This window comes from Artemia franciscana, chromosome 11 (assembly GCF_032884065.1).
Source record: "Artemia franciscana chromosome 11, ASM3288406v1, whole genome shotgun sequence".
In the NCBI taxonomy this organism is placed as follows: domain Eukaryota; kingdom Metazoa; phylum Arthropoda; class Branchiopoda; order Anostraca; family Artemiidae; genus Artemia; species Artemia franciscana.
This window is the reverse complement of record NC_088873.1, coordinates 318,542-340,858: the sequence shown is the minus strand read 5'-3', so window position 1 is coordinate 340,858 and position 22,317 is coordinate 318,542. Positions and strand designations below refer to the sequence as shown.

The following is a 22,317-nucleotide window of genomic DNA, read 5'->3' as shown; positions in this document are numbered from 1 at the left end:
TCTATTTCATCTTCTCCTCTTCTAAAGCAATCTAAATACCAATACTTAGCTTCCTATGTTTTAAAATGCTTCTATATCTTTTGTTCATTCTACTCTTAAATATACCCACCAAGGGATTTGAGTCTCCATTTTGGCATCGTCCGGCGAGACTAAACCAATGAAAGAAAAATATATTTTCCATTCACCATGTTCCTGAAAGATCCCTCCCCCCAAGATCCCTCCAAAGGAAGTAAAATGTCCTATCCCAGAGCTAAGTCTTTTTTTTTCCAAAAATAGAGGCATTTAAACAGGATTCCATCCAAGCCTATATTGATCCTTATGGATTAATAGAGGTACTACAGGCTTCGAAATCCAGATATACATAATTATTCATTAATTATAGTCATAGCTAATTTTCTTACTCTCTCCTATTTTTTTATACGTTTTTTATCCTATTTGCGCTTTTAAAATTGTTTGTTGCAGCTATTATTTTATTCGTTGATATATTATTTTCTGACAGAAAAGTTTTTATATTTATTATAGCCCTGGCGTAAAATTCTAATTCGGGCCACGTGGAAAAATTTTGGAAACTAGAATATGGAAATAACTGGAATAAATTTTATGTATAATTTCAGAAATTTCAAGTATTCAACCTTGTTTGGCAATTTTTGCATGGCATGTCAATAGCTTTATTGTAATAGCTGAAAACTGTATACTTTACTTCACATTTTTGTTTAACTTTCTGCATTTTCTCTTCGTTACATAGAGCTTTCTGCTTTCTATATGCTATCCAGATTTCATCTTCCACAGGTAATTCTGTTCCATTTTGATTTGTATGTTCACTGCAGCTGCGGCAATCAGCAAATAACGACGACTGCAAACAATCCTGCTTCTGCGGATACTTATCCCGCGTAACCATGAAGACACTTTGTTGATCTTGCTTCATCTTACTACAGCTGTTGTATCCTATAAAAAGTAGTTTTCATTAACCCAGCACAGCAACTTTCTAAGTCAGAACAAAACGAATTTCAGTTTTTTTTTTTTTTTAGAAAAAAACGTTATAAACGAAATTCAGCAAACAAATTTCAGCAAAAAAATAATTTCAAATTTGTTAAATGATGATATTCATTCACCATTTTTCACATTTTTCATTCACCCAGAACAACAACTTTCTGAGTCAGCAAAAAGACCAATTTCAAATTGACGAATTTTGAATTTCAAATTTTAGCAAAAAACTAATCTTCAATTTGTTAAACAATAACATCCATTCACCCAGCACAACAACTTTCTAAGTCAGCAAAAATGAATTAGAGTTTTGGCGAAAATTTGAATACTAGAATTGTTCCGGACATCTTTTTTTCTGTTAGAGTGGGGCTGTATCCTCCCCGATGATGGTTGTAATAAATATTTCATCACAGATCATCCATTAATTTCATTATGTGTAAGCACATCCGGTCGTCTTCAAAAGGGATGGAAAGTGATCATAAGAAAGGGGTTAAACTGTACTCATTTTAACATTTACTTATCTTTGTCTCATCATTCTGGATCACCTGTTTATTTATTAGTGCCCGTTATAAAATGTAACTGTTAATTTAATTGTCAATCTATCAAGTCCCATTTCTGTAATACTGTGTACCAGTGATGTAAGGCAGTGGATTTATTTTTAATAATTGTCATTAAAAAGATTCTGTATGCCCTAGTATTTCAAAGCGGCTCTTTTTTTTTGCAAAATGGAAATTCATAAATAAGTAGGTAAGAATTGTTTACATTGTTTAGTGGAGTTTATCGTCAGATTTCGAATCAGAAACGTTACTGGAATTGAGTAGAGTTTTACTAAATCATTATGTCAAAGTATAAATAATATTAAGTCTCAAAACAAGTATGTAAGATTCAAAATTATAATTTATAAGTTTTTTTTATTTCTTGGGATTTTCTTTTATTCCTGTTTTCCTGTTGCATTAAACTGAAGATGTTGAATTAAATACATATCAAACTAGCCTAGAGATATTCTGAGAAGCAGTGATACTCCTACTAATGAAAACTCACTGCAGCACTAAGCAGTGCTGCAGTACTAGGGCCAAAATAGCAGCGCACATTTATAATGTGCAACATATACTTTTTCAGAACAGAATAACAAAGAAAAAGACAGCAATAGACATTCCGAAACTAAATTTTGCTCCAATTTTTTTAAGAACGACTCCTGAAACCAAAGGGTCGTTTAATTAGAAAATTAAGAAACTTCTTTAAGAGAACTAAAAAACTTTAATTTAAGTTTTAATGTTATTCCTTACTTTCAGTCGAAAAAACTTGTTTATTTTTGTTATTTAATTGCTCAATGGATTTAATCCAAAATGAATTCTAGCATATCTTTTCACACGCGTCTCACAGGATCAACACCACTGACCTAGTGGTGCAAACGTTTGCTTAAATCAGACATGCCGACCTTTTCACAAACAAACACTATACGTAAGCAATTAGGCGAATTGCATAACTTCGAGTCTTCGTCCCGAAGGTTGTGCGGGGGGGGGGGGGGTCTTGCTCGGAGACACAGTTACTGGATCTTTCAACTATTCCGAATGACTATCTTAAGATTTTGATTGAATGTGTCAATTCAGATCCTTTGTAGCTCTAACACAGAGACATCCACTCCACAACTACTTAATTCATAATACAACGCCTTCCCAATTTTCCTCTTATCCTCATACTATCTGTCTCGCAAAAACTTGTAAACCTTGTTTATTTATACAAGAGAATTCCTTGCATAACAGAAGGGGGGGGTGTTGCTGGGCCTGAACTCTCCCAACCCAAAAAAAATAATTATCCGACTTGCAAAAAGTAACAAATACCCGTATAAGAAATTTTTGATACTTTTGTAGTTTCTTTTTTTTGTACCTCCCATTCCCACAAAAATCTTGGATACACCTTCGGCCCCAATTGTTCACGGGCTTGGCTGTATCCACTAAGCTATCACCAAGTGATTATTTTGGATAATAACAAAATACATGAAATTGCCTATGATAACCAAGCAGGATCATAGAACTACTTGTAGCCTAAATACTTAACCGAAAATATTGCCTTTTTACAATTTACCACAAAATTTTGGTACTTCGGTAAAAGAAAATTATGGTTATAAATCTTCAAATTGTAAAGTCCTTCAACCCTGGTCAACGGATAAGGAACATGAGTAGTTTGCCTCTGAAAAAATAAACACTGGATATTACCAGGCAAAATCATAAGAGCTAAATGTAGCCTATACACCTAAGTAAAAATATTGCCTATTTCTTAAATACCACATTTCCCAATTTTTGAAAAAAAAATAGAGGGATAACAAATTTCTCAGAATTCCTTGTGATACGGGGATCCTTAACTACGTCCTTTTTTGTCATCTTTTTTCGGCTTTTGACAAGATTATTTTTTTAAATTTATGGTCCAAAACATAACTCCCTCTGAATTACCACCGCCAAGCTGATCCAATGCTCAGTCTTTGATAGTGGTTTATAACATTAAAAATAACACTTATGTCCTTTTTTGTCATTTTTTTCGGCTTTTGACAAGATTATATTTTTTTTTTTACATTTTTCAAATTTATATTCCGAAACATAACGCCCTCTGAATTACCGCGGCCAAGCTGATCCAATACTCAGTTTTTAATATTGGTTTAGAACATTAAAAAATAAAACTTACGTCCTTTTTGTTCATCTTTTTTCGGCTTTTGATACAAGATTAAATCCCTCGATGCTGTTTTTTGTAAAGCACTTTTCAGTATGTCTTGGTCCTTCCAAATGTCAATATCTGTTGTAAATTCTGGCATTGGGTTCCTCAGATCACGTTGACGCAAAGCTTCAAGTACTTCACACCGGAATACATCACAAAAATCGGCAAGACACACGGCGTCTTCACTCTTGAATGAAATAAAAACAACAAAGTGAAATCTTAAGGCCTTAAATAATTAAACTATACCGAGAAAAGTGCTACAAAAGTCAGTAAGAAAAAAGTACTAAAGGTAAAGTAAATAAAACTATTAAAAGTAAAAAATATAGAAAGTAAAGTTAGAAAAATATAGGACAAGTATAGCGAGACCTACTTCATTCGACAATGTATAAGGAAGGAAGCAGGAAAACGGTGGATCTGAAATGAAAAACGCTATTGTTTATGGTAAGGACATAATACACAAACTAGAAGATCTCTCAAAGGCTAGAGACACGTGACCTTTTTTTAATTGAAAAAAGAAGAAGAAGGGGGGAAAGTAGAGGTTTGAGAAGAAAATTATGTCTACAAGGTTGGTGAGTCCTGTCCAGGAAGAAAAGGAATATACAAAAATAGAAATATATACAAAATAAACTCCTCTGAGAAAACACATTTCTGTTGATTAAGTTTTAGTGTAGACTGACAATTTAAGGAATTAAGTGAAGCAATTGTATACAATAAAAACTATAAAAACTATACAATAAAAACTTTGACTAAGCCTCTTTATAAGAAAGGTGATAAAGTGAGGGTAGTAATTACAGATGTACTAGCACAATTGTAGGAAGAAAATTGCTTAGAATAATGATACTTTTTAGACTATGAGATGCTGCTCATAAATTTCTAAGAGAACAACAGTTTTGTTCTGGTAAGAGAAGAGAATGCATTGCCACACTTTCACATCTGCAATAAAAATCGAGAAATGTTCATAAATAACTATCAGATCCCAACTAGGCCTAAGTTTCAGAAATTATGAATCAGATCCAGGTGATAGAGAAGCTTGAGTGAAGGTGCTAACCTTCTATCGCATAGGCCTACCACATAACTCCACTAACGTGACCAGTGCTATGCACAAGGAAAAAAACTGCTATGATTAGGCGGATTATCAGGAGTCAAGCAGAGTTGTGTCTTATCCCCTTTTGCATGAATCATTTTGATCGACTTTGTCCAAAGGAACACAACGGGAGCTACATGAACATGGTATCAAACTGGAATGTAAAACCCTCTATAATAAAGGTTCTTTCTTGTATTGTGCCTCAAACTGCCCAACAACAAGTAAGACACGAAGGCACACAGCTCGATCTAATTATCTTGAGGTTGGCAAGCACAGAACACAGTACTTAAAGAACAGCTTCATCCGATGTTGCATTTCGATCTGGAATGATCTTCCTGAGGAAGTTATCCAGAGGAAGAATAACTTCCTGAGGAAGTTATTCTCTGTTGGCTCTTTCAAAAGAAGATTCAATAGCAATCTGAAAACCTCGATAAAAGACTAGCGGCAAATCAGATATTTAATTGTACCTGGCACTGCGAATTTAAGAATTAAAAAAAAAAATATAGATGATTTAAAATACTGGAATGAATACTTAGTATGAAAGGAATAAAGTTTTGAATGTTTAGGATGTGAGAATGGGTTTAAAAAGTAATGTTGAAAACTCTAAGTAGCCTAAAGTAAGAATGGATTATGATGAAAAGGTGATGTTAGATAACAAGAAAACCTACTGAGCGAATAGACTTAAAACCTAGATAGCATTTGGCCTACAGTAAGATTGCAGGATGTAGTAAGGACGTATAAGATACAAAATAGACAAACCGCAAGGCACTTTTTTGTAATGGAAAAACGTTCGAAAAGTACGAACACAAGTCTTCGTGCTATGATTAGGACACGGTTGCAACGATCAAGTGTGGCTCTGAAACGTCGGCACTTTCAAACGTTCACGGCCAGACATCTTCTGGTCCAATGAAAGTTAATATACTAGATATTATTATAAGAAATATCTAAGAAATTGAGAAATTGTCTAAGCAAAGATTTTGGCTATCGTTTGATTGGCAATACGTAAAACAATAAACTGTACGAAAATTTACCCCCCTGTCCAGGACTGTTAAGAAACAGACGATGACGATTCGGTCACGTTTTACAGATTGAATATGACAGGTGTGAAACAATCGCGCTTTGTCTTGGGGCTAAAAAAGCAGGTCATCCTAGAATGAAGTGAAAAGAGGTCAATAGAAAAGATTTGAAGGGAATAGGAACTTCCCAGGAGGCAGAAAAGAATAATCAAAATGAAGCTTTCATTATATAAGGATGATGGAGCACGTAAAGCGTTTTGGTTTTATGTGGCTTGGTGCTGCGATGGGTTGTCAGCAGTAGTAGCACCAATAATTATGCGTTAGCACATTTATCTACATATACTTATTTATGTTGAATGCAAGCATCGATCCATAAATTTCCTTTCTGAATATATTCGGTGTTTCTATGTAACTATCAAGACACATATGTTTTGCTTATTTACTATAAACAATTAAGGACTAACAATCAAGGACTGACAATTATTAAGGACTAAACATGTGTAGGCGTTTCTAGTTTAATTGCCAGACAAATCTTGTAACTAATACATTTATAGAAAGAAACCTATAGCCAGTTTCTTGTAATTACTAATTTAACAAACATACACCTGCTACTATTAACAGTTCTTTCGTGACATCTTCTGTGGCACAAGGCCAAGTTTTATTTCATACAAAAACTATGTTGTAGCTCAATCTAACAAAACAAATAAAACAATTAGTATTACAACTTTTGTCTTAGTAACTAAGAATTATTTTTTGTTATGTTAGTCCATTGTTTGTTAGTCCAGTGTGTACAATTATAATCTTAAGATTCATTATATGCAAGTAATATTTATGAATAAACTATATTTTCTAGTCAAAACTAAAAAAAAAACACATCAATTATATAAGCATATACAACTTTTACGTTAAGTACTACATTTTACAATTCCGCTTTCAGGAATTTTCGCTGCTAAATTAAATTATGGAATATGATACGAGCTGTCTATTATGAAGTTAAAAGACTTCATACAAAATCTGCAAATGCAGATACCTAGGACACGCCATTCGAATGTCTGAAACTTGACTCTTCAATTCCGTCCTCCCAACGAAGAGTCAGGCCAAAGATTTCCCTCAGACGCAGCTGTACCAATGACCTACGAAACCTAAAAGCATCTTTACAACTCGAGAGGGAATACGTGAGGGGTGCAGCATACTTGAGGAGAGACAGACTTTTCTTAAATGCCCTAACCACATCTGGATGCACAAGAAGACTTAAAGTCTAAGATACGCTCTTAGCCAACTGATAATTTTAAATTGACTACTTGGCTACTTTCTACTTCGGATGCTCCTGCAGTAACCAGCAAAGAAAATCTTTGACCCCATGAAAGCCGTTGGAAGCAACCTCGTGGCCAACCGAAGAAACGATGGTCCGACAGCCTGTCTGAGTTCCTGGTGATGGCAAACGTTAGACCGAGTGAAGCGCAAACGCTCGCACTAGACCGAACCGCATGGAGGAAGCAGACGTCACTCTCTACGCTGAGCAGCGCCCGGCAGGAGACCTAAGTCAAGTACTTAGGAAAAATACAGTTTTAAAGCCACATTGTTCAAAATATCGAAGGCCAAACCAATACCAAAGACAAATAATTCGATTTAGGTTATATATCCCCTAAACAATAACAGTTACAATCATTTACTAGGGGAGGCATATAATGACGAGAACTACAGTAATAAAAGTTTACGAAGTAAGGGATTATGCACATACATAGCTGTTTATTTTAGTTGATTGGGGCAATATTTCAGGGTAAGCCGACTCAAAATAAAATGGGTAATTTATTCGAAATAAATAGAACATTATAAGGAACATTTTAAAAGACTTGATTTTTCAGAAGTTTAGACCCCCCCCCCTCATTTATAGGTGTCTTTAAAAGATTATAGTAGAAGCAAAAAAAAAAAAGAAAATACCAGATACAAACAGTCTTCATGTCTCTTCTCCATATGTGTATCTATAAACTTCTCAGATTGAAAAGACTTTCCACAAAAAAGACAAGTCCATTGATTGCTTCTATGTCTACCTTTTCCAGCTTCTTGCTTCCAAAATATTTCTCTTTGTGGATGTAAAGGGCATTCGAGGGGTAATTTGGCGCCATACCGTTCAAGAATAGGATACCATTTCTGAAAAAAGGTCTAGAAATCAACACTCGTTTTCTGTGGCCAAGCGCATGTCAGCTACTCCTTGTGATTCTACCCGAGAGAGGGGAATGTATACGCATTAAAAATTACCCCCAAGAAGTACGTTAGGCCTATATATTGAATATTGCCACTATTATATAATACACTGGGATTTTTTTTTCAGGCCTTAGGATTTTTTCCACAAGAATTTTTGTCTAATGTTCAATTCACAGGGGAAGTCTTGACCTGGTCTTTAGAGTAAATATTACTTATAATAAGAAGTAAAAGTGCTCCAAGTATCATGTAATACAACATAAATGTAATGAGGAACAGTAAGAATATGAAAATATAGACCATATAGACCTATAGACCATATGAAATGGTCCATAGGAATTTATAACCAGAGCAGAAATACGGCCAGCTGAATTTTTTTTCGAAATTAAAAAAGTGGTCGCAAGTGATAATTCTTGAGGCCAAGCAACAATTTTTACAGACTGGGAGGCCATTTCTCTCATATGACGATGTTTTCTGACCAGTTTATTTTTTCTACTATGGTTGAAGTAGCCACTTTTTTTAACCACAAGCAAACCGTTGGGACTTTAAATAGCTTTTTTTTACCGATGTTTTCATATGAAGATATTTCGCTTACTCCGAAATATTTGCTATGTGAAAAACACTAACGATAAGTTTAAGAATTGATGTAGCCATTTTTTCAGAGCCAAAGCACTAACGCTGCCTATAGTAAGGGGCAATAAGGCTTCTATTTGTTATCATTGTCTTTTTTACCAGAGGCACTTCATATGGAAGAGGTGATCGTATAAACTTCAGAGGGGGCTCATTCGACTGGAAATCGAGAGTTATAGTGCCCTTTTCAAGAGTCAAGAGTGACCGGAGGGCAGCCATTCCCCCTCCCCAACACAGACCCTTTCCCTCTAAATGCATAACACCAAAATTTTGAGATAGCCATTTTGTTCAAAATAGTACAAAGGCCAAACAAAAAATGTCTCTGGGGTTGACAACCCCTACCAGCCCCCAGGGCAAGGGCTGTAAGTTATGCAAGTTGTCCATTGCTAAAATATAACGTTTTCTATTTTAAAAGAGGGCATGTTTGATCCCGGGTCTCCAAAAAGGCTTAGTGCATTAAGGCAAAACTTCAAAGAAAGGTTGAGAAGGGGGCAAAACACAATCCAGACGCACAATGTTCTTGCTGGTTGTGAAAAGGGTATTAAGTTGAAACTAAAAAGGTGTGTTGAGATGTTGAAGAGTGACAGGAGGGCAACTAGCCCCCATCTTTGTACGTTTTTAGATACCCCCTCTGCTCAACAGCATTCGAAATTTTGAAATGTTGTCATTCTGTTCAAACTAGTCACAAGGTCTATGCATCCAGGGATGTCATGTCCCCTACAGCTCCAAAAGCAAGGATTGTGAATTTTGCAATTTGTCCGTTGTTTATCATTAGGAAAAAAGGAAATGCTTGATTCTGAGTATATACAAGGCTACGGGTATCAAGGTGAAACTGAGAATGCTGAGGGGTATGTTAAACTGAATCAAAAAACACTATGTGCATCCAGTTTATCCAGTTTGCAATATTCTAAGAACGGCTGAGGGTATAAGGTTGAAACTTGCAGACATGTTGAGGGGGATATTGAAAATTAGTTGGAGCGCTGCCAGCCCATTCCCATACCCTTTTTTGATGCCCTCCCTCCAAAAACGTTCCATCAGAATTTTGAAATAACTATCTTGTTCAAAATAGTCTAACGGTAAAACAACTATGCCTATGGGAATACATTACTCTTCCAAAGCATTTGAGAAGGAACCCAAACACAATAAAACACACTGTATGTATGCTGGTTGTTAAAACTATCAGAGGGCAACCAGCCCCCCTTGTCCTTTTTACATAATTTCTTCCCTTATCACTGACCAAAATTTTGGAAAAACTGTTTTGTTCAAAGCAGTCAAAATGTCGAGTAACTATGCCTCCAGGGACGTAATGCCCCTCACAGCCCCCCACACCAAGGATTGTAGGTTATACGATGTGCCTTTTTTACATGCAGGATTTATCATTAGGAAAAGGGGGGGGGGTCATTCTGGGTGTGTCAGAAAGGCCGAGGGTATTAAGGTGAAACTTTGGGAAATGTTGAGGGGCATATTAAACTAAATGAAAATCCATATAAAGCCGTATCTGTAATATCTCAAGAATGGCTGAGGCTGTTAAGTGTAAACTTTCAGGGCATGTTGAGGGGGATGCTAAAAAGTCGTCAGAGGGTAAACAGATCCCCCTCTTCCCTTTTTAGATGCCCTCTTCAATATTGATACAAATATTAAAAGTCATTTTATTCAAGTAGTCACAACTTCTAATAGCTATGCCTCTGGGGATGCCATGCCCCCACAGCCCCCAGGGCAAGGAATTTGATTTATGCAATTTGTTCATTTTTTACGTGCAGAATTTGTCATTGGGAAAGGGGGAAAAGTTTTATCCTGGGTGTCCGAAAAGGCTAAGGGTACTAAGATGAAATTTCGCGAAATGTTGTGGGGTATATCGAGTTAAATCGAAAAAACTATCTGCATCCAAGTTATGAAAAAAGGGTATCTGGAATTTCTTAGGAAGGGTTAAGGGTATTAACTTGCAACTTCCCGAGCCACTACTACTACGCTATTGCGGCTAAAGATGCAACTGCTTCTGACTGCGACAACTTGCAACTGCTGTTACAAATACTTGTGACTACTTCCACAGAATTTTGACAGAGATGTAGAATAAAATCAGAATATGTGCATGCTGATTGTCAAAAGGGCGCATCATCGACATCTCAGTAACGTTTGAGTACATTGTTGGAACGTTCAGGGCATATTGATCAGTACTTGGAGGGCAAAGGGCCCCCTTCGTTCCTTTTAGACCCCCTTAACACAGGTCAAACTCATGAAATCATCATTTCGTTTAAATTAGTGAATAGGTCTAATAACTATGCCTCTGGGAATACAATGCCCCCACAGCCCCTGGAGAAACGATTGTAAATTATGCAATGTACTCATTGCTTACACATGGGATTTATCATTGGGAAAGAGGGGAATATTTGATCCTGAGTGGGTCAGAAAAGGCTAAGGGTACTAAGGTAAATCTTGCATCAAGGTTAAATCACGCATCAAGGTTTTAAAAGGACGTATCTGCAATATCTTAGAAGTGGCTAAGGGTATTTACTTTACACTTTCAGGACTAATACTGCTACTACTACTGTAGCTGCAACTGCAACTACTTGCGAATACAACTATGACTGCTTGAGACTACTTGCAAGTGTGACTACTTGCAATTTCGACTACATCTACTTGAGACCAGTACTGTTTCCACTATATGCATCCTGGTTATCGAAATTGTACATCTTCAATATCTTAGGAAAGGCTAAGGGTAATAACTTTAGAGTTTCAGGGCCACTAACACAGTCGGAGTCGCAGTGTTCAACTAACATTAAATTAACTTTTTTATTAGTCTAGCAAATGTCTAAGTTTTATAAATTGAATGAATTACCTTGCCTGATGCTCATTGCAGAATGGCCCGATTTTGACTTTAGACGCTTGTCTGCCTCTGATTCTAGGCGAAATTAACGGTCTCGTGTTTCAACTCTAAATTCTTGGCCTCAACCTGCCTCAGACCATAGGTGAGCGTCCCTTGTTTACCTCTCATTCCAGGCAATCTAATGGTCCTATGTCAATTTTAAATTCTTGGTCAACCTGTCTGAGACACTGCCCTCTAGAGCGAGAAGGAGTGGAGGTAGGTACTTCTTAATGCCCTCCCAGGACCTATTTTAGTCTGTAGATCCATCCCTGAAAGCTTCATTTTCCTAACCTACCCCTTTCCAAGATAGCAAAAAGCAGCTAAACCAGAATTTTACCATTTCTAACTGTCATATTTCACTTTGTTTCCTTTATTTCCAAAGTCTCTTTCACTATAAGTTTAAACAACTTCAACATAGTCTCCCCCGTAAGGCCCCATCCCATGGCCAGGAAGAAACAGGGGAAAAAAATAATCACAAGCCAGGCAGGGGAGTAGAGCATGACTTCAAACTAGACAATCAAGAAAAACTGAAATAGCCCTAAAATTTAATAGACTGAAATAATCATCTTGAAAACATCCAACCCCAATGCAGAGACATCAACTCCAGGGGAGACAAAAAAAAAGCTACTAGCTAGAATGCAAGACACAGCTGGTCTTTGGCAAAATCATGATGTTCTTTTTATTCATTAAGCTTGGTAAGCAACAAAAAAATATTATTAAGTCAGGCTTATTAATATTGCTTACAATGAATGAACTTCATATTGTGGTTTAAGAAAGAGGGGGGAGGGGGAGGCAACTATGGAATTTATATTTTCTACCCTTAAACATCAGAAGTTTTTGTTAAATTTTGTTTTTTTTTGGAGGGGGTGATATAGGCGGTGGGGTGGCCAAACCTAGGATTAGACTTCTATGCTATTCTTTTGTCATTCAGTTTGTCATGTAATTTTTCCTTTTTTTGTAAATATTAAAAAAAAGCAAAGGAAAATAACTGAATAAAAGTAGAATAGGTTTTAAGAATCTATGTTGAGGTTAATGAGCAAAGAGCTTTTTTTTTAGCGGCAAGTGTTGTAGTCGTATTTTAACCCACCATAAATTATTTTAGTCTCAAATAAAAAAAAGCTTTAATTTTAGTTATTCATTTTCCCCCAGAAGGATGGCGTTTCTAACTGTTACTAGCATAGTTTTTGTTGCTGGTGACCAGTTACTGTCAACAGGCTCCTGATGGTTCAAGGTCATTTTTGCTGCTTTTTTTACTGGATGCTTTATAGCCTGTCAGTTCTTATGCTTGGAACATATGCTAACTTTGCAATTAAGCCTCAACATCTTTTCCTCCTTATGTACTTCAAATTCATGTAGTTCAACTATGAAATAGTGGTAATATACCAGCTATCAACACCTAAAAACATGGTTCTGACTCAAAATATAGACATTTTAACTTAGGAATCCACTAAAATTTAAGAGCTTTAACCATTGTAAAGTGCTCACACTCTAGATTTTTTCAAAATATTTGAATTGTTTAGAAACAATATTGTTGTCTAATTCAGCTGTGAACCACCTATCACCACCCCCTGAGACTACTGGGAACATGGCGTTTCGTTAGAACAAACTGAAATAAACTTGATGTTCTGGTGATAAATAGCATGTTCATAAGATTGTGAAAAGTTTCTAAAAAAAATTTAAAATTCGAATTTCTTAAAAAGACCTCACTAAAGAAATAATCTTGCTTGACTCATGCTAAGAAAAACAAAACTACACAAATTTATAGCCCTTCACCCTTAAATATCAAAAGAAGAAACAAAAGACATGCAAAATAACAAAAAAAAAAGATTAACATACACATTGATTTTTAAAAATTACGTTAATTAAGCAGGTATATGTAGATTAACTAGCACAAAGATTAAATTCTGTAATTAATTCTGCATTTGCACTGATTTAGAATGAAAATGCAAGTCAGTGGTTCTGTGACATCTCCAATGCTTCCCTTATTTTACATGGCTAACTGTGATCTTACATGGCTAACTTATCTTATCTTATGTATCTAACTATCTAACTTATCTAACTTATCTTTATCTAACTTATCTTACATGGCTAACTGTGAGTTAATGCTTGAACTTCTGGATGTTTGAGAAGCAACTTCTGAATATATTTCCAACATAAAGACTAACTACAAGACCCAAATATTGACACTGAATAAAGCGGTCTAGATTATAGAACCACCTCATGTGCTATTTATTTTTGCTAAATATTAACTGTAGATTTCTTGGTACTACTTATACTTTCTTTCTGTTCCTTTCCTCGATTGATTTATGTTTCAAATAGATTTTTTCTTGCAATTAGTTAAATAAAATGTATACTTAAAAATGCATTTGATAATTTTAACAAAAAACAGATCACTTACATTTCTGAGAAACTTCCTGACAAGAAAGGAGCTTTCTCTTGAACACTGTACTTTTTCTATCTGATAAATTCTTGATGGAAGACTAATTGAAAGGATCATTGTTACCTGTAAAAAAAAAAAAAAAAAAAAAAAAAAAAAGCCTTAGTGTTGGTGTTCATAGAGTGAACAAATTGCTTTAGCATGCAAAATTTGCTTCATCAAGAGATAAAAAAGTTTTTTTTTATGGAAGAAAATTCACATTGCAACTCAAAGGCTTGCAGCTACAGCCATTGAAAACAAAGTCAATATTTATAAAATTGAGCAGTTTGCTTTGAACATCACACTTGTACTGCAGAAGCAGAAAATTCAAATGGCAAGAATTGTGTTGAAAAGCTTCCAAAAGTACTAAATTTATTCTGAAATATTGTCTGTTGTTACTATGTATTTTTATTTTTTTCTATATTCTCTATAAAATTTTACACACCCTCTTAAATATAAAAATAAATCAGGAAATCATACATTTCTGCTTGTTTTAAGCTTTAATATTGCTCTTTAATTTCCTTTGAAAAACGTCTCTTCTAAAAGATGTTTTTTTTTTCAAATTTGCTATAAAAAGAAAAAAAATTTTGCATATTGTTATAATTTGTATTGTTGTTCATTATAATGAAAGCAAGCATTTTCTATTGGTTCTACAGATGTTGAAATTTGTGTAAAATAAACTGTATTTGTGGGATTTTTTATTGTACAATTTTATTTTATTTTTTAATCTGCAACCAAACACAAAAATTCTTGTTGAGACTTACAGTGAGGATGCTCCATTGAGTACAAGACACAATAACGCTTTTGAAATGATAAAGAAAAAATAGAAGACTGAGGGTTAGAAGAATTGCTTCATTAAGAGTCATATCAGACAGCACAACTCAGAAAAACATTACAGGTAGATAAAACAGCAGTTTCCAAACATCTCTAAGCTTTACACAACAATGTCTAAAGCTAAATAGAAATAAAACAACTTCAATCACCAACTCTGGAGCTTCACAAAGAAAAATCCCTAGATTACCCCAAGCAGCAATTTTAAGGTAATTTAGCAATTGGGCCAGAAGCCAGGACATTGGGTCTTTGCATTTTTTCTCTTTGTTTTTGTAAAGAGAAACAGTAAGAACTTACACAGTCACAGCAACAAATTCGTATCACAGCAATACTGATGACATTTACAAGAGGTTTTTGGCTCTTTTTAAAATTTATGGAAATTTGTTTTCATAAAAATATTTTACTATTAAGACTAAGGAAAAATATAATTACTATTTCTGAACAAGCTGTAAATTGTAAATTTTCATCACTAAAAAGTTTTTTTAGAAACATATTTTTTAACTTTTGGTTGCTATGGCTGTTTTGAGCCCTTTAAGTACTCATAATGTATTCTCCCCTAGAACCAATTATTTAATCAGGTTAGGACAGAACAGAAAAGAATCAGGTTAGGAAAGAACAGAAAGAAAGCATCAAGAGATATATTCACTTTAGTCCCAGCTAAAATATGTTGAAAACTGCAAATTTACATTTTATGAATAAAATAAGTAAGTACTTATATACGTTTCAAAGTAGTTCTTAGAATTATTTGGGGCTCCCTTTATCCTAGGTTATAGTTACTCTTCCTCAGAAGGAACATTTTAAAATTCTGAACCCTGTGGTGCTTTGTCACATGATTTTTCTGATGCTGCTAAAATTCTTTGTTTGGTTCAACAGGACCACAAAAATACTGACATGTCATCTACAGAAATTTTGGACTTGGTTGGTAAATGCAGCAGTTTTACCAACTCCTGCCATGATTTTACAGATGGTGCCACAATTGTCCATTTAGCTAAATAAACAGCATTAAAATAGTGACATGATATGTACCAAAATCTGAATCTTAGTTGGTAAATGCAGCAGTTTTACCAACTCCTGCCATGATTTTACAGATGGTGCCACAATTTTCCATTTAGCTAAATAAACAGCATTAAAATAGTGACATGATATGTACGAAAATCTGAATCTTGGTTGGTAGATTCAGCAGTTTTACCAACTTGTGCAGTGTAAGTATGTGAGTATTGTATTGAAAATGGACCACATGCCAATTTTCAACAAAACAGTCAGTAAAAATGACTGGCCAGTCAGTAAAATCTCTTGCCCCTCTCCTACCCCACATTTTGGCTAGTAACAATCCTGCTTAGACCTATATTATTTTTAAAAGTGCTTTACTTTAAACTCTCCTTAATGTGTAAATATATAGCCAAAATTGTATACTTTCCATGTCTTGATTTCCTTAATGTTGCTTTTTTACTGTTGACATCTTTGCTATAAGAGTGGCATATGGCAAAATACATGGAAAATATATAAGTTGCAGATTAGGGGGGGGGGGGCGGGGGTAAAGTGAAGTGCCTTAAGGAATAATACAAGTAATTATTTTAGAATTTTTCAAAGTTATTTTCATATTTTTGTAGTGTTTCCTTCTGAGGGGAAGAAACTGTAAACCCATTCACATCAAGTGCTCTAAAGTGCATATTACTGCATATAGCAAGATTCTGATGATTGTAAATTGTTTCTTTGTCATTATTAGAGAAGCACATCCATTTTTCAGCTTTCTAAAATCACCCTCCAACAAGACTAAAAATCTGTAAAGTGGGCTTGCTTATAGGTAACATTACCTATAAATCAAAGCATATTAGTCTATGAGCCCCCTTGGGCAGCAGGGCAAGTCTTTATTCTACATTTATTCAATAAAGTGTGATAAAACTCAAAAAAAGAAAAAATTTAAACAAGGTTTATTAAATAAATATAGAATACAGACCTTGCCCCACTGTCTGCAGGGCTCATGGACTAATATGCTTTGCTCTATAGGTAATGTTACCTGTAAGCAAGTCCACTTTACACATTTTTAGTTTGCCCTGTGGAGGAAGAGGGTTAACCAGAAATGGATGTGCTTCTCTAATAATTACCTTAGATCAAATCTTGGAGTGAAATAAGGACTTTTGATCTTGGTATTTCCTTTTTGATAATGACAAAGAAACAATATGTAATCATCAGAATCTTGTTATATGCAGTAATAACTACTTTAGAACATATGACACAAAACTAAACATTTACCCTTTCTTCAAACATACTGCTCTCCTTCACTGTTATTGCTAGTCTACATTTCTAGACAACATTTTCCTATGTTTTATGGGATCCTTTATGTAAAGGTAGGCTATAGAACAATAAAGAAACCAGATAGGAAAACAAAATACACTATCAGACCTTTTATTCAATTCTCTTTTAAAATTTCAGATGCAATAGCACCACATTTGATATTAATAAAAAATAATCATAATAATTGCATCACAGATCTCTCCCCACTGGACAAGATATAGCCTATCCATGGGTGTAGTTTGGGGCTACAGGGCAGGGGGGCACATGTCCTTCTTAGACTTTGATTCCCCCCCCCCCTCCCACAGGTTAGATACCAATAGCTTACAGTTATGAAAACTCAATTTATTTTTGGGATGCAGTGTGCAGTAGCAATACTAGTGGCTGGAGACAGGAAACTGGTAGCACAGCTTAGATACCAATATTGGAATCTAAGCTGTGCATGCAACAAAACAAAATTGCATTCCTGTCTATGGTAGGCCTACAGCCTACACATTGGAGTGCAGGCTTGGAGGAGGTGCCAAGTTCAGAACTCTGTACCAAAAGCTTCTGATGGGCGAGATAGGAGTTTTCATAACTGTATATTGTTATCTAAACTGTGCCCCCCCCAGACCCAAGTTTGCACCCTCCCCCCCAGCTGAAATTAGGTTTTTCAAAAATCTTGTCAAAACTGAATAAGCCTGCATGATTCAAGCATCCACAGAAAAGAATCAGTAATCTTTAGTTTATCTTTACCGTTAATGTACTATATGGCTCATTTCTACCCTGGACTAGCCTGAATCTTTACTGTGATTTCAACAAATTAGGCTATTTTCCTTAGCCTACTAAAAGGATTTTATTTACCCAAAAGACTAGAATTCGAGCTGAAATCTGCCTACTCCACATGGAATGAACAAGCTTACACATTCCTACAATAATCTTGCAAGAGATAGTCAAGAGCTGGGTATAGCATTCATAGCTTCAATCAGAAATACGCGTTCCTAAACCCCCCAGATAGTTCCTATCCGAATACAGATTTCAAATTTTTTGAGATGGCGAGCAGCACTGACTATGAATAGCATAAGATATTAAAGGAAAGTATTATTATTTCGGTGAGCGGATGGAGTAAGCCTCCAGGCCTCCCTCTACCTTTGCATAACAGTGCCTGAAAGTTTCAACTGTATTCCTCGGGTCGGTAAACGTATCATAGTTCATATTACTGACTTACCAATAAACTGAATATGCCACTCGATGCCCTATTTTATGCTCTTTACGAATATAATAATCACTTCTATCGCAAATTCGAATTCAAGAACTTTTTGAGCTCTTAAAACTGACGAACTTTCAATTAAAGTATGAGTTATCAGTCGTTTTCGAGAAAATAATAGTACATTTTCTCAGTGCCAAAATTATTTACAGTTAGGTTAGGTCAAAAAGTGCATAAATTTGAATTTGCGATAGAAGCGATTATCATATTCGTAAAGAGCATAAAAAAGACATCGATTGGTGTATAAATTTATTGGTAAGTCAATAATATGAACTGTGATATGATTACCCTCAAGTCGTTCTCAAGATATTGCATGTATGCCATTTGGAAGAAACTCAATATATAAAGCGTGCGTCTTTCAATTTACTTTAACTCCCCACACTTGGCTTCCCAACGCGAGTCAAAATTATTTCCAAGATATTGAAGGCTATCTAACTAACAGGTTTACAGAGCATCCATAAGAAAATGTTAGTCGACAAAACTAAAACCACTTTTCGCTATTAATTTAAAAACCGTTTCCAAAAAATTATTTTTAAAGTAAAGAACCATATCAAAACCTAAAACGAACAGAAATAAAGTCATATGATAATCCCGACTAAAAACTAACAGAAATTGTAATGAATGAATAAATGAAACCCATAAACGAACAATAATTAAAATGAATAATCACATTAAACAAAAAGCTAACAAAATAAAGACTACTTTGGATGAACAGATGAATCCTGAAACGAAGAGAAACTAAAAGAAATAATCAAGTAAAACTTGAAGTGAGCAGAAATTACTACAAATTCATCCCTCTTAGACACATCCTTAAACAAGATATTGTAAGTTAGCAAGTCTTTGTTTCATTAAAATAAACTTTTAGTTTAATTTAAAGTTGGCATAATCGATTGTTTGATTTACAGAATACCAGCCAAATATTCGAACTGAAATTTTTGTTGCTTTAGACAAATGCATACCAATTAGCTCGTCCATTTTTGAGGAACTAAAAAGTAATTTTTAATGCATTTTCATTGCCCATGTATTGTAACTTATTACTTTTGAAGCATTGGAAGGAGGATCCAACTTTGGCGTAAAGGGTGGATAGTTGAGGCGACAGGCAGCCTCTTTAGTATATGAATGATTTCAGTTCATTTTAACCTTTCGTTTGAGTTCGTTTAAGGATGACAGATTGCCAAAGATTGTGTCTTTTGACTACCCGTCTGGAACACAATGAAAAGCAGGTGTCTTTTTCGTAATAAAAAATCCATAAAACTTTTTTCGGGGGAGAGTTATTCTGTTCCATACGGTATGGTACTTCATTCCTCACTTCGGATGGGAGGGCAGGGTCTTGGATGAATTAACACGATGGCTCATGTTTCTTCTGTTCAAAACTTTGTCTCTAGTACTGACTGGTAATCCTTAGAACTTTACGATCCTTAGATTCTCCTGATTAAAAATTTCTATGCCATTAATGTTGGGACTAGAATCATATGATTATTTTTATTCTAGGATGCTTTTTATATACAAAACTCTACAAAACGGCACATACCTAATTGGATTCATGTTATCTTCCAGAATGTGACCTATTCAGCGCCCAAATGAATGTGGTCCTCCAAATAAACAACAAATAAAAGCTAAAAAGGAGATATGCTAGTGTCTGAATTTCACTCAAAAATTTGTCTTAAAGAGATTGATATTCCCACTAGTATTCTTTTCATATACAAGTACTTCATAAAACGGTACATACCTAATTGGATCCAATTATCTTCCAGAATGTGACCTATTCAGCACCCAAATGAATGAGGTCCTCAAAACAAACAACAAACAAAAACTTAAAAGGAGATTTACTGGTGTCTGAATTTTACTCAAAAATTTGTCTTAAAGAGATTGATATCCCAACTTAATTCTGAAAAGCCAATAAAAGTTGCTTAATGTTGTTTTTTTGTACTTATTTATAAGACAAATCTTTGAGTGAAATTCTCCCTCTCCCTGTAGTCACGTATGTTTGTCTCATCCAGACGAGATAAATCAAGCTTCTTTTAAAGCATGCAAGAACTGTTTAACCAACGCTCTAAAATCTGATATTCAGCAGTCCTTTTTAAACGCATTTAATAACGCGCAACGATCTCCTAAAAAGGTGTGGTAAGATAGCTGTTAAAGAAAAAATTACCGTTGCTAACATGCTCAGCACTCACTTCGGCAAAATAGGTGAAAAGACGTCGGAAGAGGCTTCCCGAAATTTAACACTAAATTCTGCTGACTTCAAAAGTTTCTTACCCCCATTTATTCATCCATGCATATTCCTCACGCCAGTGTCATTTGCTGAATTGATGATTGTACCTCATCAACTCAAAAATGGATAAACAGAAGGGAATGACGGATCTTCTATGAATTTACTTAAATAGATTATGCCTAGTATATTTAATTTCCTTGTGCGTATATTTAATCTTAGTTTCAAGAATGGTGTCTTTTCTTCTAAAATGAAGTCCACCCGTGTCATTGCACTGCATAAAGGTGGAGATGTGAGTGACCCACCTAACTATAGGTCTATATCTATCCTCTCTGCTTTTGAAAAGATTATTAAACATTATTTGTATGTAAGAATTGTTAATTTCCTTGAAGAGAATAGTTTTTTATTTTTTTTTAGCAAGTCCCAATTCAGGTTCACAAAGGCCATTCCACAGAACATACTATTTTGGCAGTAACCCACTTAATACGTGATGCCTTGGATTACTACATATTTACTATATTTACTACTATATTTGCAGATACAGGGTCAAGCTAATGTGTAATAATATCATATCTAAAAGACAGAGTTCATTGTATTGACGGGGGCAATGTTAAATCATTGTCTTAAAATCATTTAGATAATGTTGGGGTACCCCAAGGTTCAATTCTAGGCCCTCGGTTGTTTCTAATTCATGTTAATGATATTAGTAATTCAATGGCAGACCTAGGGCTGACGACGTTATTCGCTGATGACATAGCCTGTATTGTTTCTGGAGTAGATAAGGATAGTGTAAAACATAATCTAACTCTTGCATTTGAAAGACTAGCAGCATTGTTCACGGCAAATAGGCTAGCTTTGAATACTCCAAAAACTAAATTTATAGTTTATTCATGTACATCACGAGCCCTTCCATGTCTTAAGCTGATTAAGTATCCTGTATCAAGTGCAGACATATGAGGTATTGATATTTCTTTTTACCTAGGTATACTGGTTGACTGGAACTTAAGATGGAAGCCATATATTAATAGTCTAAGATTGAAGCTCGGAAGTAACATAGGTATTATGCACCGTATGAAATTTATTTTGCCTCTGGAAGCTATGCGCTCTATTTATTTTGCTCTTGTTCATTCTTATCTAAATTACTTTCTACTTATTTACTTGAACACTTTCTGATCCCAAATTATTCCTCTGCAAAGACAACAAAATAAGGCGCTCCGTATTTGAAAAGGTTTTCTTCCTTTCCCAGCGTTTCTTCTAAGCAAGTCCGCTACAAAGAGTTCATATTCTTTATTGAATAATATTCTTGTTGAACTGCCAGTTACTTTTCTTTTGTTATTGTCCAAAGTTAAGCACAATCTCCTGACACAACCTAGCTATTTCTTTTTACCTGTTCCCGATTGCAGTGCCATCTTCGCACCTAACTCGCAATGCATGCGAACTATGCCAGCCATTGATAATTTCAGAGAGGTTCCGTTTTTCTCTTAGAAATAGTGTGGTTGCAGCATGGAACCAATATAAGTCTACTTTCGACTTTGATTTATCCTTAGGAATTTAAAAATAAGTTGAAGTCCTTCCTTTTGGACAGTTATTAGTTATTCTACTTATATATCTATTATTATTATTAACCTGATTGTCCCATTTACTTCTTTTTGTCCCATTGCTGGTTTATTTTTTTTTCATTATTGCCTAGTGGGATGTCTGCTATGGTGTGATGAGTAATTAATATTATGTCTATTTTTTCTCTTTCTTCTTGCTTTCATTATATCATCCATACATTTCGTTATTTATTACTTTAGTTGTTTTATTTGTGCAAAACGAGCTTATCTCTCTGT

The 22,317-nt window shown here is 34.9% G+C and overlaps 1 protein-coding gene across 5 annotated transcripts in view; it reads right to left on the bottom strand.

The window, feature by feature from the left end:
• The window catches only part of LOC136032649 (uncharacterized), a 49,888-nt gene extending 31,839 nt beyond the window's left edge, over positions 1–18,049 (bottom strand). For 3 of the 5 annotated variants that reach the window (XM_065712929.1, XM_065712931.1, XM_065712928.1), the window contains exons 1-5: positions 17,871–18,047; positions 13,887–13,991; positions 7,735–7,944; positions 3,664–3,880; positions 701–945 (exon numbers count right to left, since the gene is read on the bottom strand). In XM_065712929.1, coding sequence (XP_065569001.1) covers positions 701–945; positions 3,664–3,880; positions 7,735–7,944; positions 13,887–13,991; positions 17,871–17,933 — 840 coding nt within the window. In that variant the 5' untranslated portion in view covers positions 17,934–18,047. Of the gene's footprint in view, positions 1–700; positions 946–3,663; positions 3,881–7,734; positions 7,945–13,886; positions 13,992–17,870 lie in introns of all 5 variants that reach the window. The other 2 variants (XM_065712927.1, XM_065712930.1) reach the window with 2 other exon arrangements.
• Between the last annotated feature and the right edge of the window lie 4,268 nt (positions 18,050–22,317).